We start from the raw sequence: 23,574 nt of genomic DNA on the forward strand, positions 1-23,574 counted from the left end.
GCAACAAAAATATCTTTATTTCCTTAGTTTTTTTAAATAAAAAAAATACAGTGGATTTGGTCTGTGCATAACAATAAATAGAAAAATGTAAAATATATATTATATAAACAGACAGTTACAAAATAATACATTCCACCTGTCATTTGGCTAAGTTTAAAATTCTGATAATTTTTTTTTTAATTGGTCAATGAAAACTATGCTTTTAAACAAAACTGCAAACATTCAGGGGTTTTCCTTCTTCATCTGGGTGCACTGATGGTTTGGAGAGTAGTACAATCCAGTATAGTCCCATGTGTATCCACATGCTTGTGCCCTGTGAGGCAGTGACACATTGAAAACATTCGAGCAACATAAACCTCTCCAGCACAATCCAATCTGAATGACTCCAGTTTGGATGTGAATAGAGTTTAGGAGTCGTTCCAATCTAGTGGAATTCTGGATTAACCCAACGGAAAGGGATGGTGGTATGCAACAGGAATAAAGACTCATGTAAATAAATTATAATAAATAAAATAATTAGTTTATAGTGAAAGGAAACAATAAATAGTTTGTGAGAGTTATAAAGAATATTGGATTGTACACTTGTAAAAAAAAAAAAAAAAAGTTACAAAAAGGCTGCCTAGTTTTAATGAAGGTGAAATTACATATGCACCACAATTATGGTGCCTGTTACCATCTCATCTCTTGGCAAGCCTTTTAACTAATAATTGCAGCTTGTGTAAATGTACTTGTAATAAAAACAGCATTGACTGATCCTGTCCCTGCTCCAACCACAACCAACAAAGGGAAATATCCTTTAAAGTGTCTTCAGCCACTGAGGAAGGAAATTCTCTCCATATTAAAGTAAGGCACAAAGAGGGATCTGAACTCAGTCACCTGGATGATTCTCTTCCACTCCCATGTTCCTGTGACATGCTGAAGTGCATGCAGCTCATCCATGGCAGAGTTGGGAAGTAAACCCCAAACCCCACAGCTCCATTCTGTGCTCACTCCAACTTCTTTTACAGCATTGTGCTAAAATGTTGGTTTGTGTTGTGGCAAGGACAGAAGCAGTAACAAGGAGGAAAGTGGTTGAGCTTGCAGAGGGGGCTGGGTAGATCTCAGATTTGGGGAGGTCAGTGAGAGTCTGCAGAGTGCAGAGCCTGCCCTTCCTTGGGGCTGAGATCTCACTAAAGAGCCCACCCCCCCTCCACCCCAGTCCCTTTCCCATCCTACCTTCTCACTCTTCATATCGCCCCTTTTTCAAACATTAACCATGTAAGCCTCGCAACACATCGGCGAAGCAGGTAAACAGTAGCACCCCCATTTTACAGATGGGGAAACTGCAGTACAATTTGTGGCCTACAAGGAGCCTGTGTCTAGCTGGCCCTAAAGTCCAGGAGCCCCTGACTCCCAGTTCCGTGCTCAGTCCAGCTCCCAAACAGCAAAAACCTCCATTATGGGGATACTCACTTGTTTAAATATTAAACAGTACCTACACTGTGCACATATAAAAATATGCAGGAATCGCAGCCCAAGTGCAGCTGTTTGCCTTGTATCTAGGCTTCCTGATGCTGCAACATGTTTGGTGCCAACACCCAAGACTCAGAATGATTTTTTTTAACCTTAAAAATAGCCCCCAGATTTAAATGCATCACCTCTGAGTTCTAAAAGCTGCATAAATATTAAATAATGATAAATATTAAATATGCTGGGTAGCTGGATCCAATGGGGGTTAGTCTTGGGACTGTGTGCCAGGAGGCACCAGTATGGCTTGGGAATGAGAAATAAATAAGGGTAAAGTAGGACCATACATGCCTCAGAAATAGTAACCAGGGTAGGAGCATATAGGCAGGCACTGGGTTTTGTCCTTGTTCAAACAAGGGTGGCAAGACCATCCAGCCAATAAACAAGGAAGAGGCTAAGTTGTCACTGTGACAGTTTGAGGTGGAAAGAAGGTTTTGATGTTGAAGGACTAGAGAATCTTCCTGAGAATAGAGTGCCCTAAATGCTTCCCCAGTCCGCCCAGCTCCTGTATTAGGAAACTTCTATTTGTAAATGTGCCCTTTAGATTTCAGAATCTGCAGCTACTCCTTGGGGAAGGTGCTGTGATGCCAATGAGAGCAGTGCCTCCCCATGGGTGGAGTGCCTTGTGCCTCGTTATGGCATGATGAGGTGACGCAGCACCCGGTAGGCAAGGTCCAGGAAGAGCTGGAAGTTGGCAAGGATGATGTATCCTCCGGCTTGCTGGTAGAACTGGGATGAGAAGGTGAGGAGGGTGCCTTGGCCTTCCTCCTTGGGGTATGTCACCATCCCCATGTTCAGTCCGAGAGCCTCTATCTGTGGGTGAGAAAGGAGCAGCGTCAGGACAAGCACTCTTAGCCCACCAGAGCCAGCTTCTGGCATGCTAGGAGAAGTCGGCACTTGGTCCAAGATGAATTGAAGCCAGTAGACTTCCAGTGACTTGGGATGGGCCACTGACAGATCTGGGAAACTGAAGCTGACAGCAGGGCTGCTGGCAGGGTGAGCTAATGGCTCCAGGCCTGACTTGAGAACAGGCAGATTTAGTCTCCACGTGATACACAGGCTGCCTCTATCATTGGTACACACCTGCAGAGTTATGGCCAGCAGTGTTGGGTTTGTACCTGCTGTAGGGCTGCGCCCAGCTGGGCTGCTCCGTACATGCACAGGGCACCATGGTGGCAACTCTTTGCTTAGTAGAGGAGCAAGTAATGCTACTCACCTGCTGTTGGATATTGGTGGAGAGATTGGAGGTATCCAGTTGAAGGCCTTCCACTTGAGTGGAGTGACCGGGCAGGAGCTGGGCAATGGTGGAGAGGTAGCCGTGGTAGGTCTGGAGTCCCTCCCGTATTTGGCTGAAGCAGACATCCTATGGGGAAGACCATTAACTCTTTAAATGCTGCAGGGACCTGGATGGCATCAAGGTTTCTGAGCATCTTATCCTGGTGAGTGCAGTGAATGACCACTCAACACTCCATCCAGCACTGAAGGGGTGGACTGTAAGTTGCTGTGGTCTGGTTGGGGTTTGGTAGCAGTGCCTTCAAACAGGCCTGTGCCTGCTCCCCACAATCCCTGTGTTCCTTTAGCTCAGTGCAGTGAGGAGCATGGGGTGCTTCCCCACTGTTTTCTTGTGGTTGAGAACTCCTCTCACTTGCAGTCCACAGGTGCTTAGAGGAGGGCTGGAAAATGTGAACAGACCTGCCATGGACCTCTCCCTCCCACATGGAACTGCTTCCCCACTTCCGTGGGCGCTGGGTATTGCCAAGACCAAGGAAGTGTTGAGTCATATTACAACACCATTCTGTGCTTTGAGGAACATGATTCCCCTTCTTCCAGCAGCCTGCCCCCATCCAGCTGTATTTGGCTGGGATTTTTAGGGATTGCTTCAAAAGTGAAACCCTCCCCCAGTGGCCCCAGCTGAGCTGGAAGCAGCAGTTAGCAACAATTTTGGCAACTGCTACTCAAGAGGCATTTGGGTTTTGTGCTGTCAGACACCCAACAAAGCAAAAGGGCTTTCTGTAGAAACCAGGAGTGGGCCCGGCCCTTCTGCAGAAACCAGGGTTGAGCCAACGCTGAGAGTTCATTGCATTTGAGCCCTGGAATGGAATGTGCAGGAGCTAATCTTGCACTTGGACTTGTAGCACATTGAAGTCATCAGGGGCTGAGATCCTGCCCCTTTCACTGAGACACGGATCAGGCCCTTAGTTAGGACATAATCCTGGGATTGCTCCCATCCCCACACCAGGGTGGCTCTAGTCCAGTGGTTCTCAATATTTTTAGACTCAAGGCATCCCACGTTTGACTCAACCCCCTTCCTCAGACTTGAGGCACCCCTCGGAAAATACCAGTTCTTAGCTTTCGCTCATTTTTTGCCTATGGAAAAATAACAAAGCAATTTTTTTGTTGTAAAGAATTCAGAAGGACCACAGTAGGGCCAAATGGTTTTAACACTCTGGATTCTTACTTTAACATTGGATTTCTCTTGTGAATCACGTTTGCATTACTAACAGTGCTGACATTGTATGGCACCCCTGAAAGGATCTCCAGGCACCCCAGTTGAGATTCATTGCTCTAGTCACTCACCACTTGGAAGGGCTTGCTCAGACACTGATTCAGTGATGGCTGGAAGATGTTGAGGTTCTGCTTGACAAGCATGAGCTCCTCCTCCTTGCAGAGTTGAAAGTTATCGCACTGTGGTGGGACAAAAAGAAAAGATATGATCAGGTGGGAGGGCAAAGCCCCATGGTTGGAGTGCAGCTCATTGGGAATCTGCATGGTTCTTCACAGTTTTTGCCATGCCCCCCACCTCCTTTCTAAAGCTAGGCAAAGGAGCCACACACAGAAGAAGGGACACCCAATGGTTAGGGGACTTGCTTTGGCTCTGGAGACACTGGTTGTCCCTCTTTGTTGGCTCTATAGAGTTCTAGGTCAGGTCATTTTGCCTCAGGATAACAGCACTATTGCTTTAATACACGAAAGGCTGGAAACAGCTTTAAAAACTATAATAACAAGGGCCAGATAACTGCCCAAGACAGAAATCTAAAGATGCACTAAACCTGTGTATGTTTAGCCAGGTAATAGGGAAAGACCTCTTAGAGCCCAAAGGCAGACATTTGGACAGGTCATAATCATAACGGCTCATCACATTTCATCAGAGACTTCAGTACTATTGCTCTGGCCCTCAAGTGATATAACCATGTCACACAGATGCATTGCAACTCCTGTTGCATAAATGGAAGATTGGCAACAGCTTCATGCAATGAATAATAGAATTTAATGCCTTTTATCTAGCATTGTAATATTCCCTGGGTGGAATTGCAGCCAAGCTGACTCACTTTATACTGTATAGCTGGCCTATGTGGGTTCTTGATTACAGCCCCAATCCTGCAGACACTCAGGTGAGTAATTTGATTTATTGAAGTCAGTGGGCCATGTAGTGAGTAGTGTTTGCAGAAGTGGGGGTTGGGGATCTCTTACCCAGGGAAAGCCTGACATTCTTCAGGGTTTTCAAGCTGCTTCCTGGTTGACCCTTTCTGAGCTATGTGCAGTTGTCACTCACTTGCTGCCTCATTCCAGTGGCAACCCCCTCCATAAACAAAAAGTTCATAGCTGTGTGTACATGGGAGACTTGCAATCTAAATAGCCTGCAGTCTCAAACAAAACCCTTCGCTCCCTCCAGAGCTTTCCCTACAGCATTTTCCGAGCAGTCTCTGTTCTGACTTCGGTGTTGGCCTTTCCTTTGGCACAGCCCTGAGAATGCCAGGAAAGGAGAGAGGAACACAGCAGCATAGATTAGCCAGTAGTGTCCTGCAAGACCTTGGAAACTGGACCAAAGCAATTAAATTCACTAACAACTCAGCTAAGAATACCTGCCCCAGAGTTTGAACTGCTGTGAGGCACATGCTATAATCTACAGGAAACACACCCCTTCAGATTCAGTGGGACAGAGGCCTTGCCAGTGCATATCACTGGTCAAGTCCAGTTGAATTTGGAATCGGCAGCTGTTGTTTTGAATAAGATCTGAGAAGTCTGATCTTGAAACCACATGATTCCCAGAGTAGTTCTGGATGGGACTGCTTGTAGGAGGCTGGGGATGTGCCAAAGCTGTTAGAGGACCACGCCAAAAGTCATGGGGAAGAGAGATTAATAATTCCCTCTGCTGAAGATCCTGCTATGCTAAGTGCAGCAGGCAGCTGTGGGGCTGTAGGAAGCAGGGAGGAGAACAAAGGAAAGTTGGATGGTTGCAGTTGGCAGTAGCTGAGCAGACAGCTTTTCCTCCTAAGCAGCTGGGAGGACCTCCAAGCCCTCTGAGCAGATGCTTGTTTGGGATAAGCATTAGCCTGGGTCACCTCCTGGAGGGGAAGGGACTCTTTTATCTCTAATGCTTGGTTTGGGGGAGGAGAAGGTACCTGCTGTCTATTTTAGCAAGGCACTGGAAAGTGGCTGAAGGTTGGTTGATTCCTGGATCAGAAGGTCCCTTGTTAGTGACTCTGCCAGCTAGTGGGAGGGGGAGCTGGTCAGACTTTGTCCCTGGGGGATGATCAGGCCAGCTCTCTGCTGAGTTATCTCCCAGCACAGTTTGTGCCTGCTGCTAATTTCAGTTCCCCCAACACACCCTCTCTCTAGACTTATCAAGAGTTGGGACATAGCTATAGGGAAAGCCCGTCCTATGTAGGATTCTGTCTGTCAATCTGTCCCTAAGCCTGGGGCTGAGATTGTCTGCTGAGGTGAAGCTTTTGGGAGCTGGAATGTCAGAGGGAGGGAACTCCACTTTTGGAGCTGGAGACAAGACAGTGAACTTTGAGTTTCTGCACTTCTCATAGCCAAGTGCTCTCCAGGCTGCTGCTCTAAGGGAAGCAACTACCTGTCGAGGTCACAGCAGCCCCCAGAAACTTGTCACATAAATCCCAGTTGCTAGCAGTGGGTGCATGTCTATCTCCTCATTAGATACCAGCAAGTCCCTGCATCTCTCTGCTCCCACCACTTCTCTTCCTTCAATTCTGGAGACCAATCTCTGGTTACATTTTATCACCTCTACACCAGCAGCCCCTGACTGCTCTTAGCACTTCTCTTCCCAGGTTGTCTAACTACTCACCATGTGCTGCCGCACGGTCTCAACATCCATTTTGATCTTGCGAGTGAATTCCAAGTTCTTCTGCAGAAACAGCTGGAATCCCTGGTCCCCTGAGAACTCCGACAGGGGAGCTGCATGCAGCATGATGTATTTCAAGCACAGCAGGGTGCTCAACAGCAAGGATGGAATAGCTGGAGATGAGGAGAGGAGAGAGAGAAGCAACGTGAGTTGGGTAAGTGCTGAAGAATCCAGAGGTGCAGAATACAGAGATAGAAAAGTGATCTCACTGTTCATTCAGATGAGATCATGTCAGTATGACAGTAACAACAGGCAGCCCCGAAAGAGATTGGACCCAATGTACCAGGTGCTGTACATCTACACAGTAAGAGACAGTCCCCACCCTGAAGAACCTTCAAGGGGAGGTGTTCCCATGTAATATTTCTAACACATTCCTACTCAAGGATCTTAGTTTAACAAAATGCAGTTACATATCAAAGCTCTTTTAGTTAAAATCACATCAGCCAGTTGGTTTAAATCCCCTCTATTTTCTGATGCTCAGAACTCTAAAAGTTTTTTGAGAGTGAAACACCCCTTGCTATGTATATTCAGAAGGTACTTCCTGCCTGCATAAACTGTACATCTCTTAGACTTTTTTTATCCTTACTGGCATAATTTTCCTGATTGTAAATAGAAAAGGAAGGGAGGAGGGGGGAGAAAAAATGTTTTTTAAATCGTAAAAACTATCCAAGCCTCCCCCAGAAGTCAACCCAGGAGTTGCTAGTCCCAAAAATAAACTTACCAGACCCCTTGCATATAGTAAATCCAAGCAGTTTGCAACTAGGAAATGGTGCCTATGATTTCTGTTGCTGTCGGGTGAAGAGCTTATACTTACTTCTCAGAGGATTCATTCTAGTGCCTGAAAGCCTTTTGGTATCTCCTCCCACTTGTTTTATGACGGTGCGCTGGGAAAGGGTGTAAGACAGACGCAGGGCTGCACCAGTCCTTTTTGTTCGTGAATGCTGTGAGACTCCAATTGATTATGATATTTATAGGAGACTCAGGGAATTCACGCTGATGTAATAAGATGAGGCAATTATTACTAATCAGTGAATATGCAAATACATTTTTCTGAAAATAACATATTAGGAATTTTAATTTGTGGGGATCATTTGTTTTTCATTTAGATTTTTCTTTAGCAAAAATTTTGTTATTTTGTAATTCCTCTGGGACAGCCCTGGACTGTTTTGTTTTTTTTTTTTCTTTTTTTTCTTTTTTCTTCTTTTCTTGTAGTGTCTGAGAGTTGCTCCCTCCTTTTGTGTAATTAATCGATTGTTATTGCCCTTTCAGGCCACCCTAAAAAAGCTGCTCCCCAAAATATCAGCCACTTCCTTCATTCCCATCAAAGATTAATTTGGGAGATGAAATGATGTCTCAGAACTGATCAGGGTGTGGTTTGCTTACAAAATCCACTTCCCAATTTCAACTTAAGAGTTCTGACCTAGCAATAAAATGGCACCCAACCAAATAAATGGGACTCAATGGGATGCAGGTGCCTTCTAAGTGTTCCACCTGGCCTTCAGTATGTGTGTTTACTTACTTGCTGATTTAATTCCTGTTTTTTAGATTCTTTTTTATTACTGGGCTTGAATAGTGTCTTTCTTCTCAAGCATCTTAAGAATTAGGGATTTGTTAGTTTAGTGCTATCAGCAGATCATGAAGGAGGAGGTGAAATAACCTTTATGTTGCACTTTCCTTATTGCTTTAAACTCGAGCAGAACCAATGACATTCTTTCCTGCGTCATATGCTGCACCTACAATTACCTTTAGTTACCTGCCATTGTTTCCTGGTATATCTCTCTGCCACAGATTTGGAGGCCTTCACTGTGGCATGCAGGCTGTGGATCTTACTCACTATGAGCACATCCCTATGAAGTAGGTTTGTTATCCACAGACAGAGAAACTGAGGCATGGGACTCTCTAAGGGATAAATTATTTCACATGGCCTATTTGAAGTCCCTTATTATGGGGGCTGTGATTTTCCCACAGTACTATGCACCTGGCTTCTGGAAAATCAGGTCCCTTTAAAACATCTCATTTTGGTCTTCCAAATACTGGAATAATTGCCTGGAATCACAGGCTAAGTGTGTGGCAGCCCTGTTTCACCTCCCACCCTTGTTTGCATAGACAGTGATTTCTGGGGCAGAGGCTGTCTGTTGGTGCAAGTGACTCTCTGGCCCCTTAGACATCAACGTGAGTCTTGCTACTGATCTCACACTCAATTTCACCCTGTGTGGACCTGCTACACCTGGCACACTGCAGCCCTACTCTCAGCTTGGAGTGCTGTCATATGGGTGCCACAGGGAACTGAACCACAGTGTCTGACGTTGCATGCCAGGGCCTTGAACCCCAATCACCCTCTTGTTCTGCTGCTGCTTAGATGGGGATCGGTCTCCCATGGGGAAAGACAGATACTGAAGTGCTCTTCAGCGATGTTACTCATATCACGCAAGAACCTGATGGGCATGATCCAGACTTGACCTCCAAGAGATTGCCCTTGCACCAACAGACAGCAGTGCAATTATTTCCCAAACTGATGGATGTGGATCTGATGTCAGTTTTTCCTACAGCCTCAGGGTAATGATTTTGGCATGCTAATGGGGAAATCTCTACCTGCATTTCCAGGACTGGCTGCTTTTCCTGTACCAGCTGAGTGACTCCCAGAGGGGGAAGGGACCAAATCTTTAGCCTCTGGGATTTACAGAGCAGGGGTGCAAGCACAGCCAACTGGCAGTGACAGCTGAGTCAGTTGGGTTCACTTAAAATGTCTTGGCACAGTTTCTTTAACCACAAGTTCAGGGCACAATCTTCCGAGGAACAAGGAAATGGGATGCTGAGTAAGTAACCTACATCAATGCATAGGAAGTAAAACTCATCTGACAGCATCGTAGCATGAGGATTGAAACTGGGATTATATTGCTGCTGTTCTGGCATGCACCCCTTGCTGTGCGGCAGGACAGGGAATACACTAGGGAGCCAGAAGCCCCGTAACTTTTAATCCCGCTCCAGCACTGACTCCCCTATGCAGTCTTGATCAACTCACTTGACCTTTCCGGGCTATATGGGCTAAGAATATGGGTTCCCTGAACCTCAGTATGCCAAGGAAAGCACCCTCCAGTTCCCATGCTTGTGCTCCACACTTACGTATAAAATATATAGCGGCCCAGAGCATTGGGTGCAGGCTGATTTACACCAGCTGTTGACCTGGCCCTTTCTTTCTAGCCCTGGTAGGGACAAATGAGTGTGGAAAGGGAGGCAAGGTCTGAGACAGCAGCACAATTCTGGGGGAAGGGAGCATAAAAATAGCCTCCATGCTGCTGGCCTGGCCACTGCTACCACTGCCAGCAGCCTGGACTAGATGACTGGATTAGGGGGTAGACTAGATGATCTCATGAGGCCCCTTCCAGCCCTACTTTCTTATGATCTTCAGACTAGCATGGCTGGGGTGATGCAGGTGCTAAGGCAGCCTAGAGGATGCAAGTTCAAGGCCATAGCAGCAGTGCTCATGGTGCTGCCTGTCAGATTTCAATGAAATGAACATGCAAATTTTGTCACAAGGACACAGGAAAGGAAGGTCTGAGACCCTCTTGTGCTAATTCTGTTGGAGATTCTGTCTGCCAAATTATAGCCTAGTGGGCTGGGGGGAAGCTGTGTTGGAAGCCAGGACCCCCATTCTCTGCTCTACTCCCTCTTTTTGATGTCCATTCTTGGGAAGTGGTGGCACCAGTGATGTTCAACAGAATGCAGGTGTTCGTTAGGGACAACTTGCTTTGTTTTTCTGCAGTGATCTGATTAGCATCAGATCTCCAGACCAGCTCAGGAGTGTTCATCTCTCTGCTGAGGACCAGCGGGGCAGCACCACACTGCGTCAGGCTCAAGAGGGTGATGATTTGCAGAGCTTTGGCATGGGGGATTTCACCTCCTGTGAATCTCTAAGCTTCCCTCAGGCCCCAGGTGGCTGGACTCCCTCTCTCCACAGTGCGGCTTTGAGCCATGAGACCTAACAGAGCTTTGAAAAGGAAAAGAAGGATGTTGTGAAATCCTTCCTCTGGCCATTGGACTTCGAAGCTTTTGAAGGTGCGCCCTGAAGCAGCTGCGCAAGTTTCCTTGACACTAAAATGAAAGATCATGTGGGCTGGTTAGGGGAAGGCCAGTGGTGACGCAGAGTCAGGTCGCAGCACTGACCGCTTTCACTATTTGGGGATTTTAAGAAGAAAAAAATGAATCAGTGATGCAAACAGAGCGAGTAAACCCACATGTGCTTTCTGGGGAAGGAACTGCCCACGTACCCAGGAAGGGCATGGATGGTGCAGGGGACACAGGACAGGCATGATCCCAAGGCAAAGGAGAAGCGGAGTTTAGGTCAAGTGTGACCTGTGTGCTGGGTAAGCACAGTCCTTCTCTTGGTGTCACAGCAGGGTTTTAGCTTCTCTGGAAGGAAGACTTCCTGCATCTGTGATGAGGGAACAGATGGTAGGGATGGCTAACAAGGCAATGGGATAAGAGAGACCTTTGAGCCAGGGTCCTTTGCCCCCAAGTGTGAGTGTTGGAAACAATACCCCCGAATCTGTCCCTGCTGACCCACTCATTCTTGTGTGGGCCCAATCTTGTCCTGCGTCTAATCATGCTGGCACCCTTGCTGGAACCATGCTGCCAGCAAACCAGAGCCATGGACCTTTTGGGCACTATTAGTTGTGCTCCAGGGGTGGGGGTGCTTTAATCAGAACAGCTCCAAAAACTACTCTAATTAAAGTACCGCTGTGTTTCCTATATCAGTGTCCCAGCACTTCAAAATGGCAGTGTGGGCACTTGACCTAAAGCTCATTCAATGGGGACGCTGATACAGGAGACCTAGAAGGCAGCTGGAGCTTGGCAATTGCTATACTCCAGTGGCCTTAATTAATCAAGTCTGCTGTGCCGCGCTGGAATTCCAGTGTGTTGGAGCAGCCTCCATGCTCATGTATAGATGCCCTTTGGTACCACCCAACATGGGCACACAGGGCACTCCCATCAGGGTAAGAGGAGGCAGGACCTTGGTTTTACTTCATGTTCTGATCCTGGCAGTACATTTTTGGAGTCTGAGTCTCAGCTGAGTTGTCCCTGGTGATGGGGCATCTGTCTCCCAGATGGATCATTCTGTGTCTAGAGGTCTCATGGATAGGGGAGGTTCCTCATGGCTCCAGCTGAGGTTTACTTTTGTCCTGGGGCCTATGCCTTCTGGGAGAGAGCTAGTCTTTCTGTGACTCCCCCTTGCATGTGGGGTCCTGCAGCTGAGCAGAAATCTTGTGATCTTAACCCAGAAGACAGTAGACATTTGTGTCCTGGGCTGAGGTTGCATGGGAACCTGCAGGCCAAGGTCATCTTGAATCCTCTTCCTTGCTTCTCCTGATTTCCCTTGGTGTAATGGAGGACAGGACTGAGCCCTCTGGGTGGAGATGAGCCTGGTTTAAGAAATCCTGGCTTCTCTCTCAGATTTCCCCATTGGGACAAGGCTCAGCTCTTTCAATTAGCTCCAGGCACTGCCCAATTGCAAGTGGAACTGCATGGCATACCAGGCACTGCATGTAGTGGAGATCACGCTTTGGCAATGCATCTGCATCCAGTTGTCTCAGCACTTGGCTGGGTCTGTCCAAGCCTCTCTGGGAGGGAGAGGAAGCAGGATGTGGTGCTTAGGGCACTAGACTGGAAGCCCAGTATCCCCTTCTTTTCTTTGCCCCCAGCTTCCTGTGTGACCCTGGGCAAATCGCTTGGCCTGTCAGTGCCATCTGTACAGTGAGGATAACAGCAGGGCCACAATGGGGGATGAAGATGATTTGTTGCTCAGGTAGCCCAGGATGCAGCAGCACCCATCACTGGAGTGTCTGGATGTCTCCATGTACAATGGTAACAAACCTTCAGCCCTGAAGATGCCCCTGGGGTATAGTATTCGCCTGCTGGGAGAGCTAATTTGCTTTAAAATGATCCACTAAAATGAAATTCCTTGGTTGGGGGGGATGTTGGGCTAGTTGCTTACATGCCTACAGTATGTATTGTAGACCCCCAGTCCCTGCCTGAGAGATCAACCTCGGCCTGCTCTGGGGACCTGCTGTGCAGCCCAGAGCAATGCTTGGCAGCCATCCTGTCTGTAGGTCTGGGTGGTAGAGGTGAGTTTGGAGCAATTCCATGCCCTGTGCCTTCTCTCTGTTTCTTGGCCTTGTCTCTGTGGGTTGGGGGCAGTGGGGTTGTGGAGGAGCTTCAGAAGTCTCTGAGCCCTGAGGTGTCGCAAGGCCTGTGCTGCTGCAAAACCCCAGCCTGTGAATCCCTCTAGCTTCTCCATCACTCCCCTGCCTGTATTGCTTTTGCCTCTGCCCTCAGCCAGAGCATTTTTCTTTGGTTAGACTTTGCTTGGGGCATGTCAGGCACCTCTTGGTCCGCTCCGTGCATTTAACCACCAGCCCAACTGCCCAGGACACTTCCCTGCCAGGGAAGACTTGTTCTACCAGTGCAAAATACAATAGGGTAGAGGGGGAGACCTTGTCCTCCTGGTGGCTGTGGCCCATATTGCACCTAATCAGGCACCTGATTCTTGCTGCTTGTTTTTTCCCTATTTGCAGCTCACTGAAACTTTACTGGGAAGACTTTTTCCGGATCCTCCAGCCTTTGCACAGAAAGGAGCAGCTTCCTATGCAGTTCAGTAAGGTCAAGTGCAAAGTCCTGCACTTAGGACAAAGCAATCCCATGCACCAGTACAGTTTGGGGACCAGCTGGCTAAACAGCAGCTCTGCAGAATAGGACCTGGGAGTTACAGTAGACAATAAGCTGCATATGAGTCGATACTGTGCCTTTTTTGTAAAGAAGGCTAATGGTATACTGGGCTGCATTAGTAGGAGCCTTGCCATCATATTGAAGGAAGTGATTATTCCCCTCTATTTGGCACTGGTGAGGCTACATCTGGAGTAGTGTGTCCAGTTTTGGGCCCCCAATGACAGAAAGGATGTGGACAAAATGGAGAGAGTCCAGTAGAGGGCAGTGAAAATGTTAGGGGGCTGGGGCACATGACTTATGAGAAGCTGAGGGAATTGGGCTCATTTATTCTAGAGAAGGGTGGGGTGGGGGTTTCGTAGCAGCCTTCAGCTACTGAAAGGGTGGTGCCAAAGAGGATGGAGTGAGACTGTTCTCAGTGGTGGCAGATGACAGAACAAGGAGCAACAGTCTCAAGTTGCAGCAAGGGAAGTTTAGGTTAGATATTTTTAAAAACCCCAAACTTTCTCACTAGGAAGTAAAGAACAGGTTACCCAGAGAGGTTGTCAAATCTCCATCCTTAGACGTTTTTAAGACCTGGCTAAACAGTCTTGGCTGGGATGATCTGGTTGGGGATGGTCCTGCTTTGAGCAGGGGCTTGGACTAGATGTCCACCTGACATCCCTTCCAACTCCAATTTTCTCTGAGTCTATGATTCTATGAGGATACTGGAGTATCTGGAGATATTTTGGGGCCCTTAGGCTAACCCAGGTCCTGTTTCCAGTGTATGGGACCAGATAGGGTGTCAGAAGAATGCAGAGGCATTATTAGGCAGTTCTACACTCTGGGCAGCACATGGGCTGGTGCCCCTGGTTGCCCCCCCGACCTCCCATTACTGGGAGACTTGGGTGCTAGTCCCAGCTCTGCCACTTACCTGCCCTGTGACCCTAAGAATGACCTTTCCTTTCCTCGTGCCTCAAATTCCCCTATAAAAATGAGGATGACAGTCTTGGTGCATGTTTCTGCAGGGTTGTGTGTGGGTGGGCAGTAGGAGACAAGAGCCCAAGACTGGCTACCCTGGGGGACCCCTCTGTGCTCACCACAGTAGTGAGAGACTCTCATATGAAGTTCAGACCTAGAGTGGATGCACAGACCAGCCTTCACAGATCAGGGCTGGAGTTAGGAGCTTGCAGCACACTGGGAGTTTGACACCTATCTCCCTTAGGCTCCCCAAAACATTATCTAGTGGGTTTACTGACCGCCCTCCCGATCCCCAGGACTCCAGCTCTGGTCTGAATGCAGTGGGCTTTATGAATGATAGAGTCATTGTTTGTCAGTGCTGCTTCATACTGGAGTCTCCATGTGCACAGAAGAGGCTAAGTCAGCTGCTTGGATTCCTGTAACAACTCCAGCAAAGTGGCGGCTTTCCTGGAACGGCTGCCTGGGAAGGTGTGGGGCTCACACCCCATTCCAGGACAGGCAGAGGACACAGATTCTGACCTCACGTTCTTGCCATTGTCTTTGTGTACACAACACTTCAACCTGGTGAGTAATTCTTCCCTGTCTTTTGTTCTTCAATCTCTTCATAGCCCGAGGAGCAAGCGGGGCTTTTTTGGTGTGTTTGAAATAGGAAGTTCCATTTCAGTGAAGCAGCATAACTGTTTCCTAACCTTGCCCTGGTATTTCACCACCCAGGTTTTCCGGTTTGCTGCCTGCCTCCAACACACCTGAGAACACAGTACAGCTCGGGGCAGCTTGGCAGAGAATGACTTGCCACCAACCTTATCTGGTGAAGAGTTGCAGCCTTGGAAAGGTGTGTGTGTGTGTGTGTGTGTGGGGCCAGGGGAGCTATGGGCTGCCACCAAGGGGCATCTGCTGAGGTGTCTGTGAAGGGAGCTCAGGGCTGGACGAGCAGGTGGAGGGGAGCTGAGTTAGGTTGGAAATAGCTTTCCCAGCCTCTGGAACGGTTTAAGAATTGAAATGATTTCCTGTTCTGCTTTACAGTAAAACCATGTACGTGTGTGTGTGTGTACATGCATGCATATGCATAAGCTAACCAGCCCCTGGGGATCAGGGCTCTCGCCTGCGAGGTGGGAGACTCAGATTCAAGTCAGTCTTCCACGTGGCAGGGGTGCAGGCTGCTTACCAGGCTGTTGGATTTTCTGGAGTGGATCTCACTTTTGGTCTGTCTTCTTGGAACTGTTCCACCCTGTACGTCCATGTCCTGGTCCCTTCACTCAACAGGAGGATTTTGCCTTGGCACCGAGAACTTGGCCTCAGTGTAGTGGAGTTTGCCAGAAGATGATGATGCAGAGGGGCATTCACTAGTGAGGTGGCTCCCTCTAGCGGCACCATTTGGTAAGCGCACACCACAGGAGACCGAGATGGGACCAGGCTCCTGCCTCTCAAGGAGCTGGGCCCACTAAGGACATTAAAGCAAAGAGTGACCCATGCAGCAAGTAGGTGAGCTGATTACTCCCATGGACAGCAGCTCAGCACAAAGGCAGGCAGGAGCAGGGGACTTTGGCTGTGGTCTGTATCAGGCGAACAGGGCCCTGACTTGCATACAGCAGAGCCTATGCAAGGTTGCCATTCCAGTTGTCACAGTCCTACAGAGGCCTCATGCTGATCCCAGATGTCACCTGTCCTCAGCATCACTGGTACCTGGATCTGCTGGCAGGTGCAATTTTTAGGATCAAGTGCTGGGAGAACAGCACATGCAGCTGTTCCCAGTTGCTCCTTTCACTCATTTTCCCTACCCTTAGCCTCCCTCCCTCTTCTATTAGATTAGTAGTTCTCAACCTCAGGAGACCCCCTCCCACCCCAAAAATACCAGCTCTTAGTTTTCACTTGTTTTTTGACTACAGAAAAGTAATAGAACAATTCTTCTGTTGCAAGCAACTCAGAAAGCCCACAGCAGGGCAGAATGGATTTAACACTATGGGTTCCTACTGGAAATCTCTGGGTTTTATCTTGTGACTTCATAGAATCATAGAAGTAGGGTCAGAAGGGACCTTGTAGATCTTCAAGTCTGACCCCCTGCCTGGGCAGGAGGAAAACTGGGCTCAAATGACTCCAGCCAGGTAGGCATCGAGCCTCTTAAAGACCCCCAGGGTAGGAGCCAGCACCACTTCCCTTGGAAGTTGGTTCCAGATCCTAGTTGCCCTAGCTGTGAAGTAGTTCTTACAGATGTCTAATCTAAACCTACTCTCCAACAACTTGAGGCCGTTATTCCTTGTTATCCCGGGGGGCGCTAGGGGAAACAAGGTCTCCCCCAAACCCTTCTGGTCCCCCCTAGTGAGTTTATAGATGGTCACCAGGTCCCCCCTCAGCCTTCTCTTGTGAAGGCTGAACAGGTTCAGGTCCTGTAGCCTCTCATTGTAGGGTCTGCCCTGCTGTCCCCGGATCACGCAGGTGGCCCTCCTCTGGACCCTCTCAATGTTGTCCACATCCCTCTTGAAGTGGGGTGCCCAGAACTGGACACAGTACTCCAGCTGCGGCCTGACCAGTGTCACGTAGAGGGGGGAGGATCACCTTCTTGGCCCTACTTGAGATGCACTTGTGGATGCACGATAGGGTCTGGTTGGCCCTGCCGACTGTGACCTCGCATTGTCGGCCCATGTTCATCTTGGAGTCAGTGATGACTCCAAGATCCCTTTCTGCCTCTGCACTCTCAAGAAGGGAGTTTCCCATCTTATAAGTGTGCTGCTGGTTACTACTGCCCAAGTGCAGCACCCTGCACTTGTCAGTATTGAAACGCATCCTGTTTTTGTTAGCCCACCCCTGCAACCTATCCAGGTCTTTCTGCAGTCTTTCCCTCCTTACTAATGTGCCCACCTCACCCCAAATTTTGGTATCAGCAAATTTGAACAGGTTGCTTTTCACCCCGTCATCCAAATCGCTGATAAAGAAATTGAACAGTGCGGGCCCAAGGACCGAGCCTGGGGGACTCTGCTGCCCACTTCCCCCCAGGTCGAGTATGACCCATCTACCACCACCCTCTGAGTACAACCCTTCAGCCAATTTGCAATCCATCTGACTGTGTAGGCATTGCCTTGCCTTTAGGTGAGAGGTGAAGCCCATCCCACCCCAGCAAGTCCCTTGCCCGAAAGCATGGGTCATTATCTAGGAACCCAAGGCCCGCCTGGTGACACCTCTGTAAGTGCTGGTTGACCTTGCCAATGCAGGCCTCGTGTCGCCGTCCCCACCTACTCACCGGAAGAAGAGGAGAATACCACCTGTGCCCCAATCTCCTTAAGCTTGGCCCCCAGAGCCTCCAAGTCCTTCATAATGCAGTCAGGGTTGCCCCTGGCCGCGTCATTTGTTCCCACGTGGATGACAACCATGGGGTATTGGTCTGCAGGTCGGATATAGGCCAACTTGTTTGCACACCTAACAGTTTGCAGACCTGCAGCACCCTGGCTGAGAATCATTGTAGTAGATTATGTAGCTTAGAGGCAGGGACTCCTTACATTTTGGGTCAGCACTGCCTTGTTCATGCTTGGCTCCTAGATGAAGGTCTGTTTAGTTGAGAGAAAAGGTAACTATAAGTGGACATGGAAGCTGTTTTCAGTTCTTTGAAAGGCTACCAGAGACATATTGACCTCCCTTGCTCCAGAGGGCAGGGCATGAAGTTGTGGCTTTAAACCTCAGCAGAAATCTCAGAGAAGCCTTGCTAATATGAAGAGAAGCAGGACAATGGAACAAACAGCCTAGGGAAAACACGGACTCTTCACCAGAGGCTTCCAAAAGGAGGCCAAATCTGCCTTTCTCTGGGATGGGTTGGGAGGAGTAACTCCTGCAGCTGTGAAGGTTTAGCTGGAAGAGCCTTGGGGTCCCATTCCACTTTGCAATTGTAGACACTACCATAACAGCAGTAAGGAACTAACTCCTGCGTCTGACAGAGTAGATTGTTGCCTATGAAAGCACATGCCCATCTGACCCAGTTAGTCTTGAAGGTACCACTGTGCCCTGCCTTTCTGGGTCTCTTCTAAACTTATGGATCCTACTTACCTTCCTGCGCCATTGCTGTCAACAGATGGCAAGGTAGTGTGATCATCTGCAATGGGACAGAAACAGTGTAGGCAGCCTTTGCTGAAGGGTGTTGTGGCTTTTGAGTTGCTGATTAGATATTAAATATGTGTTTGTCCTGGTCCAGGGCAGACTACAATACACTCATTTCTTCTCTCACTGCGTACTGGTATTTAAAATTATGATGCTGGTTCCCTGGGTCCAGCTTTATGGTGCCATCTGCTGTTGCATGCAGAAATGACACTGGAGTGCTGGGAAACAACCCTTGGTTGTATTGGGATAGTACTTCCTCTAGCCTGGATCTGGACATACCCCTTGCACTTATGGAGCTGAACAAGGTAAGGCAGGACCTTCTAGCTGAGTGGGGTTGACCCACACTACTCAGCTCAGATATGCTAAATAAAGTGAGCAGAGGCAGGCTATGCAAGCAGATCTGTCTATAGTTAACAGGAAGCCTCAAGGTACCTAGTCAGCTACTGAGCAGCTTCTCAGGGCACACATTGTAGCCCTCCAGTTGTTCAGCAGTGCAGAGACAGTTTTGGGTCTATTGCACATAGAGATTTGGGTCCCATGCCTAATGGCCTGTAGATACAGCTAGCATTTCATATACCCATGAAGAAAGCAGCATCAGTGCCCTTGGTGGCAGAGAAAGCCTGCAGGAAGGATCAGGGTCCTTCACTATCCTCTGACACAGGACTCCAGGCATGGTTCCCTGGCCTGTGTTATGCAGGTCAGGGTAGAAGATTGGTGTAGGCCTCTCTAGCCTTCAAATTCGTGAATAAAGACAAGGATACATTGGTCTAACCCAATGTATTTAAGAAACAGACAAAGGTGTTGATTTGAATATTCTTTTGTCTGCGGGAAAAAAGGTTCCTCTAATTCTACCCATGAAGCCCTGCATGGGGCTGCCTCAGCCATTACAGCAATGACAAAGGAGAGCAAGGACCACAAGAGCAGCTCTCAGGAAGGTTTGTCCTCGTCTAAAATCATATTGATCCTGCCCTAGGATGCCAGTGCCCTAGAACTACCTCAGTCCCACACTGTGAAACAGTAGTAGCCCCCCACCACTCCACGAAACACAAAATGCACATAGGCTGCTGGGAATTTTTTTTTCCCAACTTTTATTTTAAAAGTCATAATTGAAGCTTAACAAAGTCTTATCCCATTGTTATTCTGAGCTGTGGCTCTGCCATGGGCCCTGTGCTGTTAGAACCACCACCCACCTGGTGGCAGGTCCCATGGACACGCATCCAGAGGCAGCCAAGAGGTTTGGTGACCAAGTTTGCCATGTTGAATTCATTAACCCCTTGTGTGCCTTCTGCAGCAAGTGCAGTAATGACACCAACCATAAGCAACCTTAAAATAAGTTTGTTTTTACTGGGAATAAGGAGGGACCCCCTTCATTGCAATACTTGTGGGTGATGGTGGTAAGGGAGCAGTTCCCTCTGAAGTAGCCAGAGGGTGCTGCAGAACCCGGGCATGTCCCCTCCCACCCCCCCAATACATACATGCAGGTATTTATAAAAGAAAGGCAGATTCTGGATTGGAGCCACCCTATGATGGTTTCTATCAGACAGGACGTTCCCTATGGACAAATAAAAAAAAGCACTGCCACTCAGAGCATCATGGGAAACCGTCATCATCGTCCTCTGCCATTTCCTTTGCAAATTCTAGATCCTGCTGCTCGCGCTCCCGGCGCTCCTAGAAAACAGAAGCAGGACTCACTGGCTGCAATCAGGGGTTCAGAGAGAGACTGTCAAATGCTTGCATATCAGTGCCCAAAGGTGACTGGTGGGCCACCCATAAATGGGTTTGGAATAAGCCCCCCCAGGGAATGGAAGGCCAAATGGGGCATACCCAGGGTGCGCACAGGCAAGGTTGGAGGCTTTGCTCTGCTGACTTAGCCCTAGGCAGGCATGGCTCTGGTTTGCAGTCAAGTGGCACTTCCAGGAAGAGTGGCTAAAAGAGGAGCTTTAAGCATCCATAAACTAGTGGGACCAGCACTGCTCAGAGCCAGAAGCCAAGAAACCCAATGAGCTCTCACCTCTGCAGACTCCAAGTCCTTGTTGTATGATTTAGGTGGGAACCTCATGGCCTGGAAACACAAAGGACATGGGTCAGTGAACAGGACAAGGTTACTGAACCAGATCTGCTTCAGCTGGGCAAGGGACACAGGGAAGATACACAAAGCCTGCAGCTTTTGGGCTCTGACTAGAAGAGGCAGCAGATGTTTCCAAGCATATACAGTAGCCAGGGGGCATGCCCCATGCTCCTTCAGCTGCAGACCAATAGGCAAGGTTATAACCCAGGCAGGTAGGTTGTGGGTAGCCATATAATCCATTAACATACCAGCTGGAGAGCTGCTTCCAGGCTCTCTCTCTCAGGCCAGTGATGCTCTGGAGATAGTCAGAAAAGGGAACATTTTTGTAGCTCGGTACTTTGCTGGGCAATTCTTAGCACAGTATCCAGAGTGACCCAAATGCTCACAGCATCTGGAATTAGGGGGCTGCAAGATTTGCTGATCTCAGGAAATTTCAGGTGAGGCCTTCACAGCACTTTAGAAGCGCTGTGGACACAATCCTTGCTTTCCAAACCTACCCCCTGCCTTCCACACTCATCCACTCTTTGCCCAGAGTTGGGAATGGAACCAAGGTGTCTTGGGTCCTCGACCCCTGTCCTAACAATCCAAGTGCAGTGCAGTAGTAGGCTGAGTAATGAAGGGGTATATTTAAACAGGAGAACCTCAGGAAGACCCTGAGGGGCAGATAAAGCCCTTTGGACTGATACCTCTGCAGGCTGCTGGTTAGCGGGGAAGGTGGCACCAGAGAAGTGGAGAACAAGAGAGAAGCCATCTCATTCTCCCAGACGGGCTGGGAACCTAACAGCAGGTGCTTCTCAACAATCAAGGCTGATTCACTGCTGCAGAATTAGAAAGGGCCTCTCAGGCCTTTGAGCCCAATCTCCTGTGCTCACACACAGCAACATCATAGGATCCCCTTCTTGAATAGGTCAAGCTACACTTTAACACCAGGTGGGTTTTTTTGCCCCCCTCTAATCCCACGGCGGGGAAGAGGAGCTGAGCTGCATAGCTCAGTCAGTAGGGCAGTTGGCTATGAATTAAAAAGACCCAAGTTTGATCCCAAGTGAGGGCAGTGAGCTTCCACTCATTGTTTCCATTTCTAGTGCAGCTAAGACCCATCCAGCCTCCTATCCAATGGGTAACAGGAGCTACCCAGGCATAAAGGTGGCTGGAGTGGACCACATCACCTCCTGCTTGTGCTGGAGTTAAAAAAAAAACAGTGAAACCCTGCCTCCACTGCCTCAATGGGCCCCAATGACCTGTAAACAGAACACCTTTACTTTACTATTCCCATTGGGAGGCTGTTTCAGTCCTTTCTTCTCTGATGATCTAAGTCCCAGACTCAATTAATTCACAGTCAGTTCACCCCACTTGTTCTCATGACTGTCATTCTTTACTGTATGTGTATAAATACACCAGTGGAATAAACACCAGGGAGGAGGAAGGGAAGAAAAATCACATCTTGCCCTGCCTGTATTTTGCCAGGGGAACAAGCTAAATTCTTCTGGTCTCTTCTTATACGATAGGTTCTCCCTTCCTTCTTTGCTCCTGCTCCACTTGCAATTGGGCTCTCTCAAACCTCAGTGACCAGAGATGTATACAGCATTCTAGATGAGGAAGTCCCAGTACCCTGTACCATGGATGCAGGGAAAGGAGTGGACATACTATACCTTGACTTTAGCAAGGTTTTTGATAGTCTCCCACAGCATTCTTACAAGCAAGCTGAGGAAGTAGAGATCGACTGAATGAACTGTAAGGTGGATAGAAAAGTAGTTGGATTGGGCTCAATGGGTAGTGATCAATGGCTTAATGTCCAGATACTGTGAAGATACTGAGCAAAACTGGTCCCAGGACCAACCCCTGGGGCACTCCACTTGATACTGACTGCCCCAGGGGTTGGTCCTGGGGCCAGTTTTGCTCAATATCTTCATTAATGATCTGGAAGATTGGATGGATTACACCCTCAGCAAGTCTGCAGATTACACCAAGCTGGGGGATGTAGTAGATACACTGGAGGGTTAGGGCAAGGATACAGAGTGATCTAGACAAACTGGAGGATTGGGCCAAAAGAAATCTCATGAGGTTCAACAAGGACAAGTGCAAAGTTCTGCACTTATGATAGAATAATCCCATGCACCACTACAGGCTTGGGACCAATTGGCTAAGCAGCAGCTCTGCAGAAAAGGGGTTACAACTGGGGTTACAGTGGACAATAAGATGGATGAGTCAGCAGTGTGCCATTGTTGCCAAGAAGACTAACAGCATACTGGGCTGCATTAGCAGACAAGTTGCCAGCAGACTGAGATAAGTCTATTCTGCACTGGTGAGGCCACATCTGGAGTACTGTGTCCAGTTCTGGGCCCCTCACTATAGAAAGGATATGGACAAGTTGGAGAGTCCAGCAGAGAGCAATGAAAATGGTTCAGGGGCTGGGGCACATGATTTGAGGAGAGGCTGAGGAAACTTGGTTTATTTCATTTGGAGAAAAGACAACTGAGGGGGAATCTGATAGCAGCTGTGAAGTACCTGAAGGGTGGTTCTAAAATGGATGGAGTTAGACTGTTCTCAGTGGTGGCAATGAGAACAAGGTGCAATGGTCTCAAGTTGCTGCAAGGGTGGTTTAGGTTGGATATTAGGAAAAACTCTTACTAGGAGAGTGGTGAAGCACTGGAACAAGTTACTTAGAGAGGTTGTGGAATCTCCATCCTTGGGAGGTTTAAGGCCTGGCTTGACAAAACTCTGGCTGGAATGATTTAATTGGGGATGATCGTCCTGCTTTGAGCAGGGGGTTGGACTAGATGACCTCTTGAGGTCCCTTCCAACCTTAACTGTCTATGATTTTATGGCACCAATTAGTTCATCACACTGCAAGACTTTGGCTTCTTTGACTAGGAGAGTGTTCCAAGAAGGGGGGTGGGGAGGGAAGAATACCTTTGATATAGGCTCACTAGCCTAGTGAGGAGATTTCTAAACTAAGTTCAAAGAGGGATGGAGGCAAAAAGTCCACATGCAAGTAAAGAGACAGGTAACCTAGATAAAAGCCAGGGAAGAGGTGGCAACATGGAAAGGAATCTTAATAAGAGAATTAGCAGGGCAACTAATTCATCATCCA

At 48.3% G+C, this 23,574-nt stretch overlaps 2 protein-coding genes and 1 long non-coding RNA gene across 3 annotated transcripts in view; 1 reads left to right on the forward strand and 2 right to left on the reverse strand.

Annotated features, from left to right (window-relative positions):
* On the reverse strand, positions 1 to 12,353 carry CSF3 (colony stimulating factor 3). The gene is made up of 4 exons (XM_019482515.2): positions 6,596 to 12,353; positions 4,084 to 4,191; positions 2,723 to 2,869; positions 1 to 2,319 (listed from the first exon to the last, which is right to left on the reverse strand). The coding sequence occupies exons 1-4, from the start codon at positions 6,866 to 6,868 to the stop codon at positions 2,140 to 2,142; spliced, it is 708 nt and encodes a 235-aa protein (XP_019338060.1). The 5' UTR covers positions 6,869 to 12,353; the 3' UTR covers positions 1 to 2,139.
* The window catches only part of LOC132250335 (uncharacterized), a 23,030-nt gene continuing 6,174 nt past the window's right edge, over positions 6,719 to 23,574 (forward strand). The window contains exons 1-2 of the long non-coding RNA XR_009462007.1: positions 6,719 to 6,806; positions 12,352 to 15,164. This is a non-coding gene — a long non-coding RNA (uncharacterized LOC132250335). The remainder of the gene's footprint in view (positions 6,807 to 12,351; positions 15,165 to 23,574) is intronic.
* The window catches only part of PSMD3 (proteasome 26S subunit, non-ATPase 3), a 12,806-nt gene continuing 8,971 nt past the window's right edge, over positions 19,740 to 23,574 (reverse strand). Inside the window, exons 11-12 of the mRNA XM_059726974.1 lie at positions 20,427 to 20,477; positions 19,740 to 20,083 (exon numbers count right to left, since the gene is read on the reverse strand). Of these exons, the coding sequence (XP_059582957.1) occupies positions 20,006 to 20,083; positions 20,427 to 20,477 (129 nt within the window). The 3' untranslated portion in view covers positions 19,740 to 20,005. The remainder of the gene's footprint in view (positions 20,084 to 20,426; positions 20,478 to 23,574) is intronic.

This window comes from Alligator mississippiensis, chromosome 4 (genome assembly GCF_030867095.1).
Source record: "Alligator mississippiensis isolate rAllMis1 chromosome 4, rAllMis1, whole genome shotgun sequence".
NCBI lineage: Eukaryota > Metazoa > Chordata > Crocodylia > Alligatoridae > Alligator > Alligator mississippiensis.